Raw genomic sequence first — 24359 nt, forward strand, 5'->3', positions numbered from 1 at the left:
GGGAATCCAATGCCTTAGGCAAACTTCAACTATGCACCCATTACCACCAAGGGGTGGCTTGTGGCTCGATCCCCACCCTCCCACCCCCAATCACAGTGGTGTTCAGCATCAATCTATTTTCCTTCCCCCTCTGGTCTCCAGAATCTGTCTCTTCTCTCGAGTATTCTAGACTGGGTAAGTCACAGAACAAATGGAAAAAGCAGTTGGAATGGAAGATCACCACTCTATATCCATGCTTGTGTACACATACATCTAAATGTCCGTAGTCTCTCACCTTGACAGACAAAAAGCTTGAGAGAATGATGCAGGAGGTGATGTAGCGAATGCTACATACCTGTAGAAGGTATTCTCCGAGGACAGCAGGCTGATTGTTCTCACTGATGGGTGATGTCCACGGCAGCCCCCTCCAATCGGAAACTTCACTAGCAAAGGCCTTTGCTAGTCCTCGCGCGCCCAGGCGCACCGCGCATGCGCGGCCGTCTTCCGCCCGAACCGGCTCGTGTTCGTCAGTCCCATATGTAGCAAACAAAGCAAGGGAAGACACAACTCCAAAGGGGAGGCGGGCGGGTTTGTGAGAACAATCAGCCTGCTGGTCCTCGGAGAATACCTTCTACAGGTATGTAGCATTCGCTTTCTCCGAGGACAAGCAGGCTGCTTGTTCTCACTGATGGGTATCCCTAGCCCCCAGGCTCACTCAAAACAACAACCATGGTCAATTGGGCCTCGCAACGACGAGGACATAACTGAGATTGACCTAAAAAATTACCAACTAACTGAGAGTGCAGCCTGGAACAGAACAAACAGGGCCCTCGGGGGGTGGAGTTGGATCCTAAAGCCCGAACAGGTTCTGAAGCACTGACTGCCCGAACCGACTGTCGCGTCGGGTATCCTGCTGCAGGCAGTAATGAGATGTGAATGTGTGGACAGATGACCACATCGCAGCTTTGCAAATTTCTTCAATAGTGGCTGACTTCAAGTGGGCTACCGACGCTGCCATGGCTCTAACATTATGAGCCGTGACATGACCCTCAAGAGCCAGCCCAGCCTGGGCATAAGTGAAGGAAATGCAATCTGCTAGCCAATTGGATATGGTGCGTTTCCCCACAGCCACTCCCCTCCTATTGGGATCAAAAGAAACAAACAATTGGGCGGACTGTCTGTTGGGCTGTGTCCGCTCCAGGTAGAAGGCCAATGCTCTCTTGCAGTCCAATGTGTGCAGCTGACATTCAGCAGGGCAGGAATGAGGACGGGGAAAGAATGTTGGCAAGACAATTGACTGGTTCAGATGGAACTCAGACACAACCTTTGGCAAGAACTTAGGGTGAGTGCGGAGGACTACTCTATTATGATGAAATTTGGTGTAAGGGGCCTGGGCTACCAGGGCCTGAAGCTCACTGACTCTACGAGCTGAAGTAACTGCCACCAAGAAAATGACCTTCCAGGTCAAGCACTTCAGATGGCAGGAATTCAGTGGCTCAAAAGGAGGTTTCATCAGCTGGGTGAGAACGACATTGAGATCCCATGACACTGTAGGAGGCTTGACAGGGGGCTTTGACAAAAGCAAACCTCTCATGAAGCGAACAACTAAAGGCTGTCCTGAGATCGGCTTACCTTCCACACGGTAATGGTATGCACTGATTGCACTAAGGTGAACCCTTACAGAGTTGGTCTTGAGACCAGACTCAGACAAGTGCAGAAGGTATTCAAGCAGGGTCTGTGTAGGACAAGAGCGAGGATCTAGGGCCTTGCTGTCACACCAGACGGCAAACCTCCTCCATAGAAAGAAGTAACTCCTCTTAGTGGAATCTTTCCTGGAAGCAAGCAAGATGCGGGAGACACCCTCTGACAGACCCAAAGAGGCAAAGTCTACGCTCTCAACATCCAGGCCGTGAGAGCCAGGGGACCGGAGGCTGGGATGCAGAAGCGCCCCTTCGTCCTGTGTGATGAGGGTCGGGAAAACACTCCAATCTCCACGGTTCTTCGGAGGACAACTCCAGAAGAAGAGGGAACCAGATCTGACGCGGCCAAAAGGAGCAATCAGAATCATGGTGCCTCGGTCTTGCTTGAGTTTCAACAAAGTCTTCCCCACCAGAGGTATGGGAGGATAAGCATACAGCAGACCCTCCCCCCAGTCCAGGAGGAAGGCATCCGATGCCAATCTGCCGTGGGCCTGAAGCCTGGAACAGAACTGAGGGAGTTTGTGGTGGCTCAAGATGCGAAGAGATCTACCAAGGGGGTGCCCACGCTTGGAAGATCTGGCGCACCACTCGGGAATTGAGCATCCACTCGTGAGGTTGCATAATCCTGCTCAACCTGTCGCCAGACTGTTGTTTACGCCTGCCAGATATGTGGCTTGGAGCACCATGCCGTGACGGCGAGCCAGAGCCACATGCTGACGGCCTTCCTGACACAGGGGGCGAGATCCGGTGCCCCCCTGCTTGTTGACGTAATACATGGCAACCTGGTTGTCTGTCTGAATTTGGATAATTTGGTGGGACAGCCGATCTCTGAAAGTCTTCAGAGCGTTCCAGATCGCTCGTAACTCCAGAAGATTGATCTGCAGATCGCGTTCCTGGAGGGACCAGCTTACTTGGGTGTGAAGCCCATCGACATGAGCTCCCCATCCCAGGAGAGACGCATCCGTGGTCAGCACTTTTTGTGGCTGAGGAATTTGGAAAGGACGTCCCAGAGTCAAATTGGAGCAAATCGTCCACCAATACAGGAATTCGAGAAAACTCGTGGACAGGTGGATCACGTCTTCTAGATCCCCAGCAGCCTGAAACCACTGGGAAGCTAGGGTCCATGAGCAGATCTCATGTGAAGACGGGCCATGGGAGTCACATGAACTGTGGAGGCCATGTGGCCCAGCAATCTCAACATCTGCCGAGCTGTGATCTGCTGGGACGCTCGCACCCGCGAGACGAGGGACAACAAGTTGTTGGCTCTCGTCTCTGGGAGATAGGCGCGAGCCGTCCGAGAATCCAGCAGAGCTCCTATGAATTCGAGTTTCTGCACTGGGAGAAGATGGGACTTTGGATAATTTATCACAAACCCCAGTAGCTCCAGGAGGCGAATAGTCATCTGCATGGACTGCAGGGCTCCTGCCTCGGATGTGTTCTTCACCAGCCAATCGTCGAGATATGGGAACACATGTACTCCCAGTCTGCGAAGTGCCGCTGCTACTACAGCCAAGCACTTCGTGAACACTCTGGGCGCAGAGGCGAGCCCAAAGGGTAGCATACAGTACTGGAAGTGACGTGTGCCCAGCTGAAATCGCAGATACTGTCAGCTGGCAGTATCGGGATGTGCGTATAGGCGTCCTTCAAGTCCAGAGAGCATAGCCAATCGTTTTGCGAATCATGGGTAGAAGGGTGCCCAGGGAAAGCATCCTGAACTTTTCTTTGACCAGATATTTGTTCAGGGCCCTTAGGTCTAGGATGGGACGCATCCCCCCTGTTTTCTTTTCCACAAGGAAGTACCTGGAATAAAATCCCAGCCCTTCTTGCCCGGATGGCACGGGCTTGACCGCATTGGCGCTGAGAAGGGCGGAGAGTTCCTCTGCAAGTACCTGCTTGTGCTGGAAGCTGTAGGACTGAGCTCCCGGTGGACAGTTTGGAGGTTTTGAGGCCAAATTGAGGGTGTATCCTTGCCGGACTATTTGGAGAACCCACTGGTCGGAGGTTATCAGAGGCCACCTTTGGTGAAAAGCTTTTAACCTCCCTCCTACTGGCAGGTCGCCCGGCACTGACACGTTGATGTCGGCTATGCTCTGCTGGAGCCAGTCAAAAGCTCGCCCCTTGCTTTTGCTGGGGAGCCGAGGGGCCTTGCTGCGCCGCACGCTGCTGACGAGAGCGAGCGCGCTGGGGCTTAGCCTGAGCCACAGGCTGTTGAGAAGGAGGATTGTACCTACGCTTACCAGAAGAGTAGGGAACAGTCTTCCTTCCCCCCGAAAAATCTTCTACCTGTAGAGGTAGATGCTGAAGGCTGCCGGCGGGAGAACTTGTCGAATGCGGTGTCCCGCTGGTGGAGATGCTCTACCACCTGTTCGACTTTTTCTCCAAAAATGTTATCCGCACGGCAAGGCGAGTCCGCAATCCGCTGCTGGAGTCTATTCTCCAGGTCGGAGGCATGCAGCCATGAGAGTCTGCGCATCACCACACCTTGAGCAGCGGCCCTGGACGCAACATCAAAGGTGTCATACACCCCTCTGGCCAGGAATTTTCTGCACGCCTTCAGCTGCCTGACCACCTCCTGAAAAGGCTTGGCTTGCTCAGGGGGGAGCGCATCCACCAAGCCCGCCAACTGCCGCACATTGTTCCGCATGTGTATGCTCGTGCAGAGCTGGTAGGACTGGATTTTGGCCACGAGCATAGAAGAATGGTAGGCCTTCCTCCCAAAGGAGTCTAAGGTTCTAGAGTCTTTGCCCGGGGGGCGCCGAAGCATGCTCTAGAACTCTTAGCCTTCTTTAGGGCCAAATCCACAACTCCAGAGTCGTGAGGCAACTGGGTGCGCATCAGCTCTGGGTCCCCATGGATCCGGTACTGGGACTCGATCTTCTTGGGAATGTGGGGATTAGTTAGAGGCTTGGTCCAGTTCGCCAGCAATGTCTTTTTTAGGACATGGTGCATGGGAACAGTGGACGCTTCCTTAGGTGGAGAAGGATAGTCCAGGAGCTCAAACATTTCAGCCCTGGGCTCGTCCTCCACAACCACCGGGAAGGGGATGGCCGTAGACATCTCCCGGACAAAGGAAGCGAAAGACAGACTCTCGGGAGGAGAAAGCTGTCTTTCAGGAGAGGGAGTGGGATCAGAAGGAAGACCCTCAGACTCCTCGTCAGAGAAATATCTGATGTCTTCCTCTTCTTCCCACGAGGCCTCACCCTCGGTGTCAGACACAAGTTCACGGACCTGTGTCTGCAACCGTGCCCGACTCGACTCTGTGGAGCCACGTCCACGATGGGGGCGTCGAGAGGTAGACTCCCTCGCCCGCATCGGCGAAGCACCCTCCGCCGACGTAGTCGGGGAGCCTTCCTGGGAGGCGACAGCAGCCGGTACCGCACGCGACACCGACGCCGGAGACCTCACCCCGGGCAATGGACCAGCCGGCGCCACGCTCGACGGTACCGGTGGCGCAAAGGCCTTTGCTAGTGAAGTTTCCGATTGGAGGGGGCTGCCGTGGACGTCACCCATCAGTGAGAACAAGCAGCCTGCTTGTCCTCAGAGAAACAAAGTTACGTGATCAGAAGTCCCTGCCCTAAGGCTCCGTATAGCTTATATATGTGGATTGCAGAAGCAACAGCAGAGATGGGATTTGAATGGAAGGGGCTGGAGAGGGATTAAATAATTCTGGACATGGTGAAATCATGTGTAGAAGTACTCGTTGAAACAAGCGTGTATGGATGTATGTTCCTCTATTTCCACATGTGCGCAGCACTGCTATCTAAGGCCTAGGCTGCCGCATTCACTCTCACCTCCTCGCTGAAAGCCAGTTCCACAGAAGCCCATAGTTGGTAGTGGACACTTGTTCAATGACTGCCACAAATCTTACCTTTGCCATCTGTGCCTGCACCCCGCTGGCTTTCAAAGCAGTCACTGCTTTCTGAGCTGCTGCCGGGCTGTCAAAATCCACAAATCCATATCCTGCAAGAGAAGAAACAGCACACCAGGAATCAGCAATGAACAGAAGGGGTCGCGGGGTCACCGCAACCAGGAGAAGCATGACATGTCTCACTCTGCACTTCCAAAAGGTGGAGCTAAGGGATTCTGGGATGGCTTAACCTGTGAAACCAGTGTCTTAATTTGGTCCTCAAATGGGTCAGGCTTCCTTGGTTAAATAACAGCCAAAATGCTGCATACTGACCAATGATTGGGGTCACTGCCACAGATACCCTGACTGCACCTTTTGCTTTTCTTTTAACTAAAACACAGGTACATGATTTGAGAGGCCGAGGTCTGCTCCCACGCAACAGCCTGGTCTTCCAGAGCTCTGCTACCTGTATGCTCTTTTCTGCACGTTCCTCCATTTGTTTCCATGTTCTCCTCCTTGCTACCACTTTTCCTAATCTTCCCCTCTCCTCATCTCTATTTCCAGTCCCCTCACGCATTGTGAATCATATGCCACACACATGCTTGCATTGCTGGATGTTAGGAGAGTACCATTCCATTCTCAGGCTTCTCACCCCATTTCCAGACTAGTCTCTCACCCCCTCCCTCCCCCACTCTGCAGAGCATGCATGGCCCCCGGAAGACCTTTGCCTAGCTATCCCTCCTAACAGTTTATCAGAACAAGATTAGCAGCAGGCTGAAAATGCATAAGAGGTTTTTTTTTTTACATTTGTACCCCGCGCTTTCCCACTCATGGCAGGCTCAATGTGGCTTACATGGGGCAATGGAGGGTTAAGTGACTTGCCCAGAGTCACAAGGAGCTGCCTTGTCCCTGAAGTGGGAATCGAACTCAGTTCCTCAGGACCAAAGTCCACCACCCTAACCACTAGGCCACTTGGTGAATAAACATTGCAAGCAAGCTAGCTTTTGAACATCCCACTCATTCTGGAATAGTGGGAATGAACGTAATGGAAGGAGAAATTAGGACTTACCTGATAATTTTCTTTCCATGAGTTCTTCACACTATTCCAGGACGAGTGGGTAGTTATGTGTATCAACCAGCAGGTGGAGATAGAAAATACAGAACTGAGCACCACTACATAGCTCTCTGCTAGCAGCTCAGCTCCTCAGTATCAGTCCTCAAACAAGGAAGAACACCCAATCAGAAGCATGGTCAGCAACCAACACATCCAGCCCCAAGAAGCATTCGAAGACAAGGCCCCTGGAAAACAGGATACAAGACAGTGCATAGAGCCACCAATGAGGGCGTCGAACCAAGGGAGGGCCCCTGGAATAGTGTGAAGAGCTAATGGAAAGAAAATCATTAGGTAAGTCCTAATTTCTCCTTCCATTACGTTCATTCCCACTATTCCAGAATGAGTGGGATGTTCAAAAGCTAGCCCTACGAGGGTGGGAAGCTGAACCTGCCACACGCAGAACCGACGCCCCAAATGCAGCCACTGACTGCTTGGCCCATGCTATTCCATCATGCTTACTGAAGGCAAGCAGAGAAGCCCACGCCTCTGGCCTACAAAAACCCATCAGGGAAGACAACGAAGCCTCCGCCCAAGACATAGACACACGCCCAGGACAGTGTGCCTTCCAACCCGAGGAGGAGAACAGCCTCCCAGAATACAGGTCGAGACCACGGCCAGCTTCACCCACCAGGCAAAGGAAGTCTTGAATGCCAAGAGACCCAACTGCTGTTTACCAAACTGCCCAAAAGGTCTATACGAATAGCGGAAGACATCGAGAATCTTGAAAATACGCAAGAGAGCCCAGCGAGAGGCATATAGCCGACTACATAAAAACCAACAAGCACTCGGGCAAGAAGGACAAAACTGCCCGAAACAAGACCCCCATTTCAAGCGCCCCAATAGCATCGAGTTCTACGCGAGAACTGTCAGGCACACCTAGCAATGGGGCACAAATGGAGAGTGCTACAGCACCCAAAGGACCGGCATAAAATCCCATTCAGAAAAGGCACTCGAAGGGCAGCGTAAGCGACCCGCACCTCTCTGAAAACGAATCACAACCGGACGAGCCGCTAAAGAAGAGGTCTGCCAACGACCCTGAAACCAAGCCAGGGCTGCCACTGGAACCCACAAGGATCCCAGCGCTAGCCCTCGATACTCCCTCTCGCAAAAATACAAGGAGGACGCAAATAACTGGCTGGCGCTGAGGAAGAAGAGCCTGAAGCAGAGAAGCCACGACTGAATCCACTAATCCTTCTTCCTCAGCCGAGCCCTCTCAAGGGCCAGGCCGAAAGACCAAAGGGAGAAGAATCCTCCATGACCACCAGGCCCTGACAGAAGAAACCTCGAAACTAAGGGAATCGAAGTAGCTCCCCAACTAGGAGCTTCACAAGATCTGCATAGCAATGGAGCCATGTCCAGGCTGGAGAACAGGAGAACTGTATCCCGAGGGACTGCCACTCTCCCCCACTCCCGGCCTAACTTCGGCACGGAAAGCGCACGGGAGTCCCTCGCTCAGACACAAATGCAGCAGGGCGTCTAGCCCCCGAGTCTTCTTCCCTGCGACTGCTGAAGAACTGAGGAAGCGTGACATAGGAATAGGCCAAGAGAACTAAGCCCCATCAACAAATCACCAGCTGTAACGGCTTGACCGACAACTCCCACTCGCTGGAAGTTGGAGCGTGCCTGCTAAGAAGGTCAGTCCCCATGTGAGGAACCGCTCAAACAGCTGAAAGGCACAACAGGTGTCTCTGCCCCGGCCAAAAACCAACTGGGCTCCTAATCCAGCCGACTGCTAGGAGTCCCCCCCCCCCCCCCCCTAGTAGAAGAGACCCATGCCATAGCAATGTCCGAAAAGGCCCACATCAAAGCATTTCCAACTACGGGGCAAAGCCTCCAGAGCTTAGCGCACCACTCACAGCTCCACAGGAAAGGGGCCAATGTGCCTCTACTGGAGACCAAGAGTCTTATGCCAGGGGACCCCAGCAAAGGACCCCCAGCCCAAGAAACTGTCCTCCATAGACCCCACTTCCCAAGGCAGGAGTGGGGAGGGCCTACCTAGGGTCAACAACTGGGGAAGCCGCCAACCACCTCAGGCCCTCATGATCAAAAGCAAACTCCGGCGTTAGAGGCTGTTAACGCCTTACTAGCGCCGAAGTTTGCTGCCGACCCATGATCAGAGCCCTCGAGCGCGTGAAACAACGCACTTGAGGACTCGTAGCGCAAGTAGCATGCAAGTGCATGCTAAACAGGTTTCTTAGCGCAAGTAGCCTGCAAATGCATGCTAATCAGTGCTTAATGCATTCATCCCCACTGATCAGCGTCCAGCGCGCCAAAGATTGGGTCGCTGGTCGCGGCAAATTCAATGCCAGCTCCGAGCTAGCGTTAGGGTTTGCCGATCATTGGGGAGGAATGGTGAGCCCTGTCCAGCATGCAGTTGCATGTTGGCAGGCCCCTGTTCCCCCCCAAAGCAAACGCAAACAGGGGGCTGGAGGTCCGGTGGACCTCCGGTCCCCCCGAAGATCCCCCCCCCCCCATGTTCAGTTGGAGGAGGGACGCAGCCTGCCTCCCTCTTCCAGTCGACGCTGCCCAGCCCCACCCTTACATGGTCTGTAGACCCACCCAGCGCATCCCAGGATGCAATGAGTAGGGCTGGGCGCCGCCATTTTGCGGCGGCGTCGACTGGAAGAGGAGGGAGGCAGGCTGTGTCCCTCCTCCAACTAAAGGTAGGGGGGCCGGGAGGGGGGCTGTCACTACTACTATTAGTACTATTTCTACTTATCCTCACGGACCACCAGGGATTGAAAAGGACACCGCTGGGGGGAGGGTGGGAGAGGGTTTGGCCGGCGGCAGCCACTTGACATTTTCTGGGGGTTTGGGGGGGCTGGAGACCCAACGGACCTCCAGCCCCCCTTGTTCGGGCCTCGGGGCAGGGTGTTTGACAGGTTTGGGCTTTTGACAGCCCAGACCTGTCAAACAAGTGCGGGAGGATTGTGCTGAGCGCATGCTCGGCACAATTCGCCCGCACTTTTACATGATAATCAAAGATAATTGTGCTGCTTAAATTTGCATGCATTATCTTTGATCATCCGTGCGGTAAAGCCCCGCGCTGTTCCAGCGCTATTTTTAGAGCGCTGTTTGGAACAGCGCGGGGCTTTTGATCATGAGGGCCTCAGCTCTGTCCGACCACCAGGGGAAAAGCCAGAAGCTGTAACCCTCTGAACAGTGGCTGAACAGGGCCCTATGAATTGGCCGCATCAGAGTGTAAGGTACCACTTCCAGGGCCGCTGCCACAAAACCGAGGACCTGCACGAAATCCCAGGCTGGAAGCTGGGAACGAAGCAGGAGCAAAGAATCTGATGCGGAAACTTAAAGTGCTGCCCTCTGTGAGAAACACTCGAGCTCACAGGGAAACCAAAAGAACACCTAAACCATAAAGGAAAACAAAAACAGGAGGCGAACCATTGTTGAAGGGGCCTCCACACATGCTTGAGAAGACCAGACCTACACACGGAGCCGTCATAAAACAAGGCAAGCAGAGGGACAAGGAGCATCTTCTGCAAAATGCTGGGGCCCGCCCGTTCACCCAGCTCCTGAACCAAACTGCTGAGGCCATTCCCAAAGAGAAATGTGCCTCAAAGAGGTAACCTGACCACGCAGGCCTTGGAAGTGGCAACCGCCACCCACGCCCGCAGCCAGAACTGATGCCTTGCGGAGAGCATCAATGACATGCCTGTGGCTGAACCACTAAGAATGAAATACACAGTCAGTGGTCATCAGACAGGCTAAGCCCGCCTCCATCCAGGCAGCCCGTGGACTGCCCTGGGAAAAGGGACTACTGATGCCACTGTAAACAGGCCTGTGCCACCAAAGTGTCACAAATAAAAGCCTGCAGCTCCAAAACAGTCACCTCAAGGTGCACTGCAAAGCCCGTTTCAGCTTTCTATCTAGTAGATCCCTCAAGGCAAGTCCGCCAAACACCGGGAGGAAAGTACTGTAGGTGACTGCAGACACAGAGCCCAACTTAGGTAAGGGAACATCTCCTCCTTCTGGCACCAGAGAAAAAAAGAACGAGCCACGGTCCTCCCAAATTGTAGGCTTGTGTCAGATGCACTCAACACTGCGGCAAGTAGAACTTGAAAGCCCAGGTGAATGGGGGAACACCCTGAACGGGCTCGAGGCCCTTCATAAGGCTAGCTGCTTGACTACCTTCCGGAAACTCCCCTAGGGAGCATGGCAATTGCCTCTGAAATCAGGGGGGCCGCCTCCTAGCAGCCCAACTGTAGCGAAATCCGAGACTAAGTCTCCATGGGGCAGCAGTCGCAATCCCCTGGGAACAGGCAGGAGATCCCCATCTCTTCTCTCTCTCGCCGGAGCTGCCAGGCCCGCTGGAGAAGAGGCTCCTAGCCCCAGCCCAAGGGACCTCCACCGACACAGCCAGCTGCGCAGGGGCTTCACTTCTGCCGAAAAACAAAATGGCCACCATTCCCATCTCTTTCTGAGGCGAAGCGCCGAGGTCCTGCATCAGGGACCGGAGTCGAAAGAAAAGCACTGTGACAGAGTGCCCTGTATGTGCAAGCCCTGAATCAGCTCCTCCGCTCAGAAACCGGACTGCACACTGTGCCGCAGTCCAAGAACACTGTCCACTGCTCCTAGCAGCCCGATGACGGGCAGAAGGTCGCACTCTAAGCGGGGGCTGCCATGGCCAGGGACTGCCGCTGCGCGGGAAAACATGTGGCGCACCGCGCTACCCACCCGCTTTATTTTATAGAATCGGGAATTAGGCAGTTTCTGTCTTAGGAGGAATCACAGTCTGATTGTATCGGCCAAAGACCTCAAGAAGCAGTAGTGAGATTTGCACCAGGCTCCCCTGGTTCTCACTCCACTGATCCAATCACTAAAACTGCTCCTCCACTTCATCCATGTTTTTTTTTTTTGTAGCACCAACATGCAGTGCTCCCATCGATGTCCCGAGGCCTGAAGCACAGCAAAAAGGACCCACCACCCTGGGTCCACGCTACCCGGGGACACAGTCACCCCCCTGCCACAGCAGGGCACAGCAGCAGCACTGGCCTGCCAGACTCACTGTGTTGTCTGCGACTCTTCATCTTCTGAGCAGATTGGTTGCTGAGTAGGCTCTCACACTGAGGAAAAACAGGGAAAAGGCGCAGAACATCCCAGGGGGAAGGCATGACAGGGACCCAAGCACCACCAGGTATGTCTGCTCAACTGGGAACCAGTCAACGAACTGGACCAGGAGCAAGGCCTGATAACCAGAGACAGTCTGTCCATCCACCTGCTGGAGATAGAAGATACTGAGGAGCTGAGTTGCTAGCAGGGAGCTATGTAGTGGTGTTCAGTTCTGTATTTTCTATCTCCACCTGCTGGTCGATGGACATAACTACCCACTCGTCCTGGAATAGTGGGAATGAACATAATGGAAACCAACCTTTAAGACACCACAATCTTCACTAACATTAAAGAACTGCATTTACAATTCTGAAAACAAAATATGAAAAAGTGCAGTGGGTGATAAATGAAGACTTAGGCATGCACCAAAGTCCCTGTGTCATCTGAACCTGGGTATGAGATGGTATCAGTCACTGTGGTATATCCCTTTTAAAAAAAAAAAAAAAAAAAAGCAGGTGAGGACAGTGCATACTTTGTTGTATTAATTGAGGGGGGGGGGGGGGGCGGTGCATACTTTGTTGTATTATGAATCCTAGGAATGCCTGATAGTTCTTTGGTAATCTGCATCAAACTTAGATGGAAACTAGCAGTATATGTTTTTACTTGTATTGGTAAAGCCAGGAATAGTAATAGTACGAGGAATCTGTTAGTAAAGGAAGAGGAGATGCTTCTGGGACAGAGAAAGGAGCAGGAAGGAAATCCATTTTCCCTCCAAAGAGGAGCTAAGAGCTAGAAATTCTTCCTCTGTAATAAAAGGGGGTAGAGAAGAAAGAGGTCCTCGAGTTAAACAGGAGCATGGAGTGCCCTCTAGTGGTTCTGTAGAACACTCTGAGAAAACTGCTGGCATAGCAATTTCTCAGCGAGGAGCGAGGTGTACTCTGTACATGTTCCTTACAATGCCCAGACAAAAGCTGGAAAAGCAAACACCAATCAGTACAACAGAAGCTCAGGCATTTTAAGTGCTGTTTCCGAGAACCTGAAGAAAAAACTGAATGGATATTTGTGGAAACAAGGCAGCAGGCCAACAGGTCTGTATGGATATCCAGGTAACCTTATCAACATGAGATACACTACAAAGCACTGGAAAAAGGTAGTGCACTGGGGAGAGAGAGACTGCCATTATTATCCAGTGCATGCCTTCCGGAAGGGAATACCTAGAGTCTTAGCTGAGCAACTGATGCAATCTGTAGAAGAGATTTTCATTTTGTCTCATGAATTTAACACAGCACAGGACACTACATCCAACCAGAACCTGTTAGTCGCTTAATTAACAGTAAGGAAAAAAAACCTTGGGAAGGCTATTAGTATCTCAATTCACAGAGTGCTGAGAAAAGGTTTATGGACTCTCTAGGAGAGTCTGTATTTTAACCATTTACACTGAAAAACATGATTAAATCCCCAATCTAAACCCTAATAAGAAATAAAGATAACCCCCACTGAATAACTAAAGTAGACAAAAAATATTGTGATAATTTAAAAGTAAATATCCTTGTCTGAAAAGTATGCAACCCCCTTCATTCAGTAGTTGCTGGCATCTCCTTGAGCAGCAATAACTACCACTAAACATTTTCTGTAACTGTTGATCAATCTCACATCACCCCCTTAAGGAATTTTGCTGGATTCTTCCATATAGAACCAGTGTTACCTTTCACATTTGAGGGTTCTCTTGTGTGAACAAGCTCACTACGTCTCGTCACATTTCAATAGGGTTTAGGCTTGGACTTTTGACTTGGCCAATCCAAAATAAAATCTCTTCCTCTTTAGCCACGCTGTAGGTAGAGTTGAATGTTTAGGGTTGTCGTTCTGCTGTATGACCCCCTTCCAGCTCAGCTTCATCTCTCAGATAACCAGAATTCTCCTCTAGGCAAAACTAACGAAGTGGCCCCACACCAAGCTGCTTCCACTAGCAAGCTGGACAGTTAGAGATGAGGTTCTTACTTTGTAAAATAGTTTTTGGATTTTGCCACACACACAAAATAAATTGTGACCAACAAGTTCAATGTTTGACTCATCTGTTCAGAGAACATTATTCCAGAAGTCTTGTGGGCCAACCAGATGCTCTTTGATGAACCTGTGGCTGGCAGCAATGTTCTTTTTGGAGCGCAGTAGTTTCTTCCTAGCTATCCTTTCAACCACCATTCTAGACCAATTTTTTCCCCGATTGCTGACATATGCAACCTCACATCAGCCGCAGTCGAGAGGCCTACAGATCTTTAGATGCCAGTCTAAAACATAAAATGACGACAGATCATATGGTCTACCCAGTCTGCCCACGCATACCATCTCTATCCTTTCCTCTCCTATGCACGTTTTCCATGCTTTCTTGAATTCAGATAGACTTTGTCTCCGTCATCTTCACCAGGAGGCCGTTCCACACATCCTCTACCCTTTCTGTAAAAGTATTCCTTTATATTACATCCGAGTCTGGCCCCTTTCACCTTCACCATATGCCCCTTTATTCCAGTGCCTCCTTTCAGTTGAAAAAGTCACCTCCTGTGAATTTATACCACAGGGCTATTTAAATGTCTCCATCATATCTTCCCCACCCCTGCCTATCTTTCAAAAGTATATATATTGAGATCTTTAAGTCTATCCCCATATGCTTTATGACAAAGACCATTGACTATTTCAGTACCCGCCCTATGGACTGACGCCATCCTTTTTGAAAGTGCGGTCTCCAGAATTATACAAAATACTGAAAATGGGGTCTCATAAGAGCCTTACATAGATACTCTATCGCTTTCTTTTTCCTGTCATTCATTCCTCTCCCTATGCACCCAAACATCATTCTGGCTTTTACTACTGACTTTTCTACTTGTGTGGCCTCCTTAGGGCATCTCCAAGTCTTGCTCCTCTTTCATCACACCCTATACTGTATTGCTTCCTTGATATTTTGCAGTCCAAATGCATGACCAGGATTGTGGCGTCAGAATCAATTTTGGGTGGAGTTGTCGGTCAGTAAAAATGTATTGATTCTAGCATAAAAATAAATGTGTTATGTTTTATCATTTTATACTTATATATAGGAGTGGAGGAGTAGCCTAGTGGTTAAAGCACCAGTCTTGACATCCAGAGATGCCCGGTTCAAATCCCACTGATGCTCTTTGTGATATTGGGCAAGTCACTTAACCCTCCATTGCCTCAGGTACAATATTAAACTGTGAGCCTTCCAGGGACAGTGAAATGCACAGTGTGCCTGGACATAACACCTTGAGCAACTACTATAATTACCAGTACTTTAGATCCAGAGCAAAAAAAAATTGTCTAATATCATTAGGAGTCAAGAGTTAATATCATTAGGAGTCAAGAGTTGGAGTCAGAGTCAAAGGTTTGGTGTATTGACTCCACAACCCTGTGAATGATCCTGCATTTTTTAGCATTAAAGTCTTAGCTGCTATAGCTGCCAAATTCTGGACCATTCTTCAAGCTTCGCTAGGTCCCTCCTCACATTATCCATATCAGAGGTGTCTGCCCTATTACAGAGTTTGGTATCATCCACAAAGAGGCAAACCTTACCAGACAGTCCTTCCACAATATCACTTGTAAAAAATAAAAAAAAAAAGCAACCCAAACCCTTTGTCATCTTCCACGCAACCAGTTCCTAACCCACTCTAATACTTTAGAGCTCATAAGGAGGGCACTCAGTTTATTTAGAAGTCATCTATGCAGAAATGTATCAAAGGCATTGCTAAAATCTAAGTACAGCCCCCGGAGTGGAAAACATGAAAAAGGACCTATGGAAGCTAGAAGAATGGTCTAATGTTTGGCAATTAAAATTCAATGCGAAGAAATGCAAAGTGTTTGCACTTAGGGAGTAGAAATCCACGGGAGACGTATGTGTTAGGCGGGGAGAGTCTGAAGGTACGGATGGAGAGAGGGATCTTGGGGTGATAGTATCTGAGGATTTGAAGGCGACGAAAAAGTGTGACAAGGCGGTGGCAGTAGCTAGAAGGTTGTTCGGCTGTATAGAGAGAGGTGTGACCAGCAGAAGAAAGGAGGTGTTGATGCCCTTGTATAAGTCGTTGGTGAGGTCCCATCTGGAGTATTGGGTTCAGTTTTGGAGGCCGTATCTTGCTAAGGATGTAAAAAGAATTGAAGCGGTGCAAAGAAAAGCTACGAGAATGGTATGGGATTTGCGTTACAAGACGTATGAGGAGAGACTTGTGGACCTGAACACACATACTCTGGAGGAAAGGAGAAACAGGGGTGATATGATACAGACGTTCAAATATTTGAAAGGTATTAATCTGCAAACGAACCTTTTCCGGAGATGCAAAGGCAGTAGAACAAGAGGACATGAAATGAGACTGAAGGGGGGCAGACTCAAGAAAAATGTCAGGAAGTATTTTTTCACGGAGAGAGTAGTGGATGCTTGGAATGCTCTCCCGCGGGAGGTGGTGGAAACGAAAACGGTAACGGAATTCAAACATGCGTGGGATAAACATAAAGGAATCCTGTTCAGAAGGAATGGATCCTAAGGAGCTTAGCCGAGATTGGGTGGCAGAGCCTGTGGCGGGAGGTGGAGATGGTGCTGGGCAGACTTATATGGTCTGTGCCCTGAAAAGGACAGGTACAAATCAAGGTAAGGTATACACAAAAAGTAGCACATGTGAGTTTATCTTGTTGGGCAGACTGGATGGACCGTGCAGGTCTTTTTTTGCCGTCATCTACTATGTTACTATCTAGCTCACTACCTCAATCCAACTTTCTGGTCACCCAATCAAAGAAATTAAACCAGATTTGTCTGACAAAAACTGCCTCTAGTACATCCATGCTGTCTTGGGTCTTACGGTCCACTAAGATTCCAGAAACCTCACCAACTCCGTTTTAGAAGCGTTTCCATCAACTTGCTTACCACAGAAGTCAGACTAACCGCCCTTTAGCTATGTTATTTTTGGAGAGGGCCCACATCTGCCCTTCGCCAGTCCTCAGGGACCACTGTCGATTCTAGAGAAGCACTGAAAAGCTCAGCAAGTGGAGCAGCCAGAACTTCCCTAAGTTCCATCAGGACCCTCGGATGTATGCCATCCAGCCCCATTGTTTTGTACACCTTTAGTTTAGCTAGCTCCTCATAAACACAGTCCTCTGATAATCATTCAGGGTCTAACAACACTTCCATTCCTATTTGTATTTGTCTTCTGTGGTCCTAACTCCTGGCCCTTCATCTGTGAACACAGAACAGAAATTTATTAAGCAATTTTACTTTATCCTCATCAGCTTCTACAGTCTTCCCCTTCACCTTTGAGTCTCACAGTGCCACTTTTGCACTTCCTTCTAACACCAACAATCTAAAAAATATCTGGTCCCCTCCCCAATATTTCTCTATTGGATATTTCAGTTTCATTTGCATCTTTGCTATACTGACTACTTTACCAGCTTCCTTAGCTTTTCCAGATATTGTTGCCCATCTTCCTCTCTGTGATCTCTTGTAGTTTATGAAGGCTAACCTTTTTCCTTATTTTTTCAGCTACTTCTTTTGAGAACCAGAGAAGCCTCCTTGTCCGTTTACTTTTACTTATTTTTCTAGGTTTGTTGTTTTCCCACCTATTTGTAGGCTCAATGTGGCTTACATAGTACCGGAGAGGCGTTACAGACTCCGGTGTAAACAAATACAAAGTGATGCTGTGGTAAGATAAAGTTCATGTGGCACAGCCACACTAGGGAATCGTACAACGGAAGAGTTGTATTATGTCCATTACGTTCTTTAGTTGTCCTTAAAATAGTTCTTTTCAGTTTGGCCCACTGCTTTTCTACTTTCCCCAGCTATTCCCATCCAACTAACTCCTCCTCCTTGAGGCATTCCCCCATCTGAACCAAGTTAGTTCTTTTGGACTAGAACCTTCACTTTTGAATAAACCCTGTCCACATGTGTCTTAATATTGAACCGCACAATCCGGTAATCATTGGTTACCAGATCATCCATCAGAAACACTCCCCCCATTCATAAGCACTAAGTCCAGTATGATCCTATCCCACGTGGATTCCATTACCAACTGCTGGAACAATTTTCTGTAGAAAATTCAAGATCTCCTTACTTCTAGATGACACTGCAACAGGCACACTCCAACCTCCACCCCCCCCCCCCCCCAGTCAACATCTAGCATACTGAAATCACTTAATAGTACTTCCCCTTTCAGAGCTATATTCGGCAGCTAGAATGTTTTTTTGTTCTCTCTCCTTTGCTGACCAAGTTACATTGGTTACCGTTCCGAGCTAAAATTCATTTTAAAGTATTATGTCTTGTTTTTAAATTTTCATATGGTACCTGTTCTGCGGATTTTTTAATGGTTTTAAGATTTAAAAAAAAACTTTACTCTATTGAGATCATGTAATTTCTTGCTTTTGGTCTTTCCATCTGTTAAATGTATCCATTTTACATAAGTACATAAGTAATGCCACACTGGGAAAAGACCAAGGGTCCATCGAGCCCAGCATCCTGTCCACGACAGCGGCCAATCAAGGCCAAGGGCACCTGGCGAGCTTCCCAAACGTACAAACATTCTATTATGTTATTCCTGGAATTTTTCCAAGTCCATTTAGTAGTGGTTTATGGACTTGTTCTTTAGGAAACCGTCTAACCCCTTTTTAAACTCTGCTAAACTAACCGCCTTCACCACGTTCTCCGGCAACGAATTCCAGAGTTTAGTTATGCGTTGGATGAAGAAAACTTTTCTCCAATTTGTTTTAAATTTACTACACTGTAGTTTCATCGCATACCCCCTAGTCCTAGTATTTTTGGAAAGCATGAACAGACGCTTCACATCCACCTGTTCCACTCCACTCATTATTTTATATACCTCTATCATGTCTCCCCTCAGCCGTCTTCTCCAAGCTGAAGAGCCCTAGCCTCCTTAGTCTTTCTTCATAGGGAAGTCGTCCCATCCCCGCTATCATTTTAGTCGCCCTTCGCTGCACCTTTTCCAATTCTACTATATCTTTCTTGAGATGCGGCGACCACAATTGAACACAATACTCAAGGTGCGGTCGCACCATGGAGCGATACAACGGCATTATAACATCCTCACACCTGTTTCCCATAACTTTCCTAATAATACCCAACATTCTATTCGCTTTCCTTGCCACAGAATCACACTGAGCAGAAGGTTTCAATGTATAATCGACGACGACACCCAGATCCCTTTCTTGGTCCGTAACTCCTAACGTGGAACCTTGCATGTCGTAGCTATAATTCGGGTTCTTTTTCCCCACATGCATCACCTTGCACTTGCTCACATTAAACGTCACCTGCCATTTAGCCGCCCAGTCTCCCAGTCTCCTAAGGTCCTCTTGAAATTTTTCACAATCCTGTCGCGAGTTAATGACTTTGAATAACTTTGTGTCATCAGTAAATTTAATTACCTTGCTAGTTATTCCCATCTCTAAATCTACTATAATAAAACTCACCCTCAACATTCTGAAGTCACTCAGTCACTCACTGAAGGGTTCATGGATTCATGGTGGTGAAGCCAGAACACTGACCATGTCTCTCTGCCCCGCCCTCGCATGACGGACCAATCAGAAAAAACACCCTCAACATTCTGAAACACAAAGGACCATCACAACACCGTTCCCAGGCAACACTAGGCAACGTAAAACGGACCAATCAGAGGAAACTACGTGACAATAAGGGAGGAGCATTCCCCAGCAGAATGGCTCATTATCTGTGCAGCATGGAGAGCACAGAACCACCGCTGGAACGAGAGAAGAATATTCCTGCTGTGGGTATGTGCAAAAATAGACCAGGGGAGAGGGGGGGAGGAGGGAAATTTTTAAATGCCTAATGCCAGTACTGAAGAGTGCCAGAGGGCCTATAGCACAGACTATATTTGGGATCGCTTGACATGGAGTCAGAGGAGCCGGAAAACAACGTGCCCGTCACCATCTGGGACAAGGACAAGCTGCGGCCCAGCTGGAAGGATTACTCGCGACCCAGGCAGTAGCAAACAGCGACCAAGGAAGGGGGAGGAGTAGGGAAACACGCGGAGCGTGTTTCCCTACTCCTTCCCTGCCTAGGAATCGCTGGAGACTGGCTGCCAAACTAACGAAACAACCGCACACCGACGCACCACCTCCATCATTAGAAAGGCATCCACTCTTTCTTCAACAGAAATGCAAACTAATAATACAAAACAAACAAAGAATACATGGTTTCTCAGGCGGCTGCAGGTAACTCCCCACCCCCTTCCTCTTCCCCTTTTGCCGAAGCGGCCAAGGACGTGCCCAACCATCCCCAGCCAAGCTGTCTCCCACCTCGGGGATTCCCCGAGCACCCGGAAAAAGACGGCGCTGATTCCTGCAGCACATAAATGTTCCAGCATTCCCCTGCAGCCGGCCTGAAATGGACTAAACATACCGGATCACCCCCCGACGGCCCAAGACCGTGCTCTTCTCCCTTCCGCCAACTTAAAACAACCATCCCCGTCCTCAGGCAAGCCGTCACCCACCTCCAGGATGCCCAGAACCCCAGCCCAATGGAAAAAGATGGCGCTGCTTCCAACAGCACATTTCTCTTCCAGCATTCCCCTACAGCAGCCCTGAAACGGCCAAAAAATACCGACAGACAAAGAACGTGCTCCTCAACCTTCCGCCCATCTAAAACAACACTGCTGCCTCAGCACAACACAAAAAAAAAAACCATGAAAAAAAAAAACAACACTCAACAAAGGCTGACACCCCCTACAACCACATTTACATTTCACCAACAGAAAGACCCCCCTCCACAAACCTCCTTGACAGACAAAACCACACACACACACACAACACAACAGAAACACACCAATCCAACCCACTTTGCCAGCACAGCACAGCACATCCCCCAACCCCCAAGCAAAAAACAAAACAAAACAAAAAAAAGACACACATCAACAACCTGCACACACACCGCACCCACACACACACACACAAAATAACTCTGTGACACACAAAAAAAACCACATGCTAGCGCCCGTTTCATTGGTTTCGGAAACAGGCCTTTTTTACTAGTCATTTATAAATATGTTAAAAAGCAGCGGTCCTAGCACTGACCCCTGAGGAACCCCACTAACTACCCTTCTCCATTGTGAATACTGACCATTTAACCCCACTCTCTGTTTCCTATCCTTCAGCCAGTTTTTAATCCACAATAGGACATTTCCTCCTATCCCATGACCCTCCAATTTCCTCTGTAGCCTTTCATGAAGTACCTTGTCAAACGCCTTTTGAAAATCCAGATACACAATATCAACCGGCTCCCCTTTGTCCACGTTTGTTTACTTCTTCAAAGAATTTAAGTAAATTGGTCAGGCAAGATTTCCCCACACAAAAGCCGTGCTGACTTGGTCTCAGTAATCCATGTCCTCGGATGTGCTCTGTAATTTTGTTTTTGATAATAGCCTCTACCATTTTCCCCGGCACCGACGTCAGACTCACCGGTCTATAATTTCCCGGATCTCCCCTGGAACCTTTTTTAAAAATCGGCGTTACATTGGCCACCCTCCAATCTTCCGGTAACACGCTCGATTTTAAGGATAAATTGCTTAGCACTAACAGTAGCTCCGCAAGCTCATTTTTCAGTTCCATCAGTACTCTAGGATGAATACCATCCGGTCCAGGAGATTTGCTTCTCTTCAGTTTGCAACTGCCCCATTACGTCCTGCAGGTTTACCGTGAAGTCAGTAAGTTTCCCCGACTCATCCGCTTGAAATACCATTTCCGACACCGGTATCCCACCCAAATCTTCCTCGGTGAAGACCGAAGCAAAGAATTCATTCAATCTCTCCGCTACATCTTTATCTTCCTTGATCGCCCCTTTTCCCCTGTGTCATCCAGCGGCCCAACCAATTCTTTTGCCGGCTTCCTGCTTTTAATATACCGAAAAACTTTTTTGCTATGTTTTTTTTTAACCTCTAATGCTATCTTTTTTTCGCAATTCCTCTTTGCCTTCTTTATCTGCGCCTTGCATTTGCTTTGACACTCCTTATGCTGCTTCTTGTTATTTTCAGACGGTTCCTTCTTCCATTTTCTGAAGGCGTTTCTTTTAGCCCTAATAGCTTCCTTCACCTCACTTTTCAACCACGCCGGCTGTCTTTTGGACTTCCGTCTTTCTTTTCTAATTCGCGGAATTTGGTCTGGGCCTCCAGGATGGTATTTTTGAACAGCGCCCATGCCTGTTGTACAGTTTTTACCCTCTCAGTTGCCCCCCCTAAGTTTTTTTTTAACCGTTCTTCTCATTTTATCATAGTCTCCTTTTTTAAAGTTAAACACTAACGTATTTGACTTCCTGTGTATAGTTACTTCAAGGTTGATATCAAAACTGATCATATTATGATCACTGTTATCAAGCGGTCCCAGTACCATAACGTCCCTCACCAGATCATGCGCTCCACTAAGGACCACGTTTAGAACTTTTCCTTCTCTCGTCGGCTCCTGCACCAGCTGCTCCATAAAGCTGTCCTTGACTTCATCAAGGAATTGTACCTCTCTAGCGTGACCTGATGTTACATTTACCCAGTCTATATTTGGATAACTGAGTCACCCATTATTATCACATTGCCCATTTTGTTTGCATCTCTGATTTCTTTTCTCATTTCTGCGTCTACCTGCTCATCCTGGTGAGGTGGACGGTAGTATACTCCTATTACCGTCCTTTTCCCTTTTATACATGGAATTTCAACCCACAATTATTCAAAGGTGTGATCTGTGTCCTGCTGAATTTGTAATCTGAGTCAAGGCTCTCGTTAATATACAGTGCTACCCCTCCACCAGTCCGGTCCATCCTATCACTATGATATACTTTGTACCCCGGTATGACAGTGTCCCACTGGTTATCCTCCTTCCACCAGGTCTCAGTAAAGCGAATGCTACATACCTGTAGAAGGTATTCTCCGAGGACAGCAGGCTGATTGTTCTCACTGATGGGGTGACGTCCACGGCAGCCCCTCCAATCGGAAACTTCTCTAGCAGAGTCCTTTGCTAGTCCTCACGCGCACCGCGCATGCGCGGCCATCTTCCCGCCCGAAACCGGCTCGAGCCGGCCAGTCCAGTATGTAGCAAGACAATACACTTCAAGGGAAGACACAACTCCAAAGGGGAGGCGGGCGGGTTTGTGAGAACAATCAGCCTGCTGTCCTCGGAGAATACCTTCTACAGGTATGTAGCATTCGCTTTCTCCGAGGACAAGCAGGCTGCTTGTTCTCACTGATGGGGTATCCCTAGCCCCCAGGCTCACTCAAAACAACAACCATGGTCAATTGGGCCTCGCAACGGCGAGGACATACTGAGATTGACCTAAAAAATTTACCAACTAACTGAGAGTGCAGCCTGGAACAGAACAAACAGGGCCCTCGGGGGGTGGAGTTGGATCCTAAAGCCCAAACAGGTTCTGAAGAACTGACTGCCCGAACCGACTGTCGCGTCGGGTATCCTGCTGCAGGCAGTAATGAGATGTGAATGTGTGGACAGATGACCACGTCGCAGCTTTGCAAATTTCTTCAATGGAGGCTGACTTCAAGTGGGCTACCGACGCAGCCATGGCTCTAACATTATGAGCCGTGACATGACCCTCAAGAGCCAGCCCCGCCTGGGCGTAAGTGAAGGAAATGCAATCTGCTAGCCAATTGGATATGGTGCGTTTCCCTACAGCCACTCCCCTCCTATTGGGATCAAAAGAAACAAACAATTGGGCGGACTGTCTGTGGGGCTGTGTCCGCTCCAGGTAGAAGGCCAATGCTCTCTTGCAGTCCAATGTGTGCAGCTGACGTTCAGCAGGCAGGAATGAGGACGGGGAAAAAATGTTGGCAAGACAATTGACTGGTTCAGATGGAACTCCGACACGACCTTTGGCAAGAACTTAGGGTGAGTGCGGAGGACTACTCTGTTATGATGAAATTTGGTGTAAGGGGCCTGGGCTACCAGGGCCTGAAGCTCACTGACTCTACGAGCTGAAGTAACTGCCACCAAGAAAATGACTTTCCAGGTCAAGTACTTCAGATGGCAGGAATTCAGTGGCTCAAAAGGAGGTTTCATCAGCTGGGTGAGAACGACATTGAGATCCCATGACACTGTAGGAGGCTTGACAGGGGGCTTTGACAAAAGCAAACCTCTCATGAAGCGAACAACTAAAGGCTGTCCTGAGATCGGCTTACCTTCCACATGGTAATGGTATGCACTGATTGCGCTAAGGTGAACTCTTACAGAGTTGGTCTTGAGACCAGACTCAGACAAGTGCAGAAGGTATTCAAGCAGGGTCTGTGTAGGACAAGAGCGAGGAGCCAGGGCCTTGCTGTCACACCAGACGGCAAACCTCCTCCACAGAAAGAAGTAACTCCTCTTAGTGGAATCTTTCCTGGAAGCAAGCAAGACGCGGGAGACACCCTCTGACAGACCCAAAGAGGCAAAGTCTACGCTCTCAACATCCAGTCCGTGAGAGCCAGGGACCGGAGGCTGGGATGCAGAAGAGCCCCTTCGTCCTGCGTGATGAGGGTCGGAAAACACTCCAATCTCCACGGTTCTTCGGAGGATAACTCCAGAAGAAGAGGGAACCAGATCTGACGCGGCCAAAAAGGAGCAATCAGAATCATGGTGCCTCGGTCTTGCTTGAGTTTCAACAAAGTCT

The 24359-nt window shown here is 49.3% G+C and overlaps 1 protein-coding gene across 5 annotated transcripts in view; it reads right to left on the reverse strand.

Annotated features, from left to right (window-relative positions):
- RBMS2 (RNA binding motif single stranded interacting protein 2) overlaps positions 1-24359 on the reverse strand; it is a 136926-nt gene that overhangs the window by 28973 nt on the left and 83594 nt on the right. For all 5 annotated transcript variants that reach the window (XR_003941473.1, XM_030196696.1, XM_030196699.1 and 2 more), the window contains exon 4: positions 5548-5639. Coding sequence is in view for 4 of the 5 variants with exons in the window: in XM_030196696.1 (XP_030052556.1) it covers positions 5548-5639 (92 nt within the window). In the remaining variant the exon portion in view is untranslated. The remainder of the gene's footprint in view (positions 1-5547; positions 5640-24359) is intronic.

The sequence above is a fragment of the Microcaecilia unicolor genome, chromosome 3, assembly GCF_901765095.1.
Source record: "Microcaecilia unicolor chromosome 3, aMicUni1.1, whole genome shotgun sequence".
Taxonomy (NCBI): Eukaryota; Metazoa; Chordata; class Amphibia; order Gymnophiona; family Siphonopidae; genus Microcaecilia; species Microcaecilia unicolor.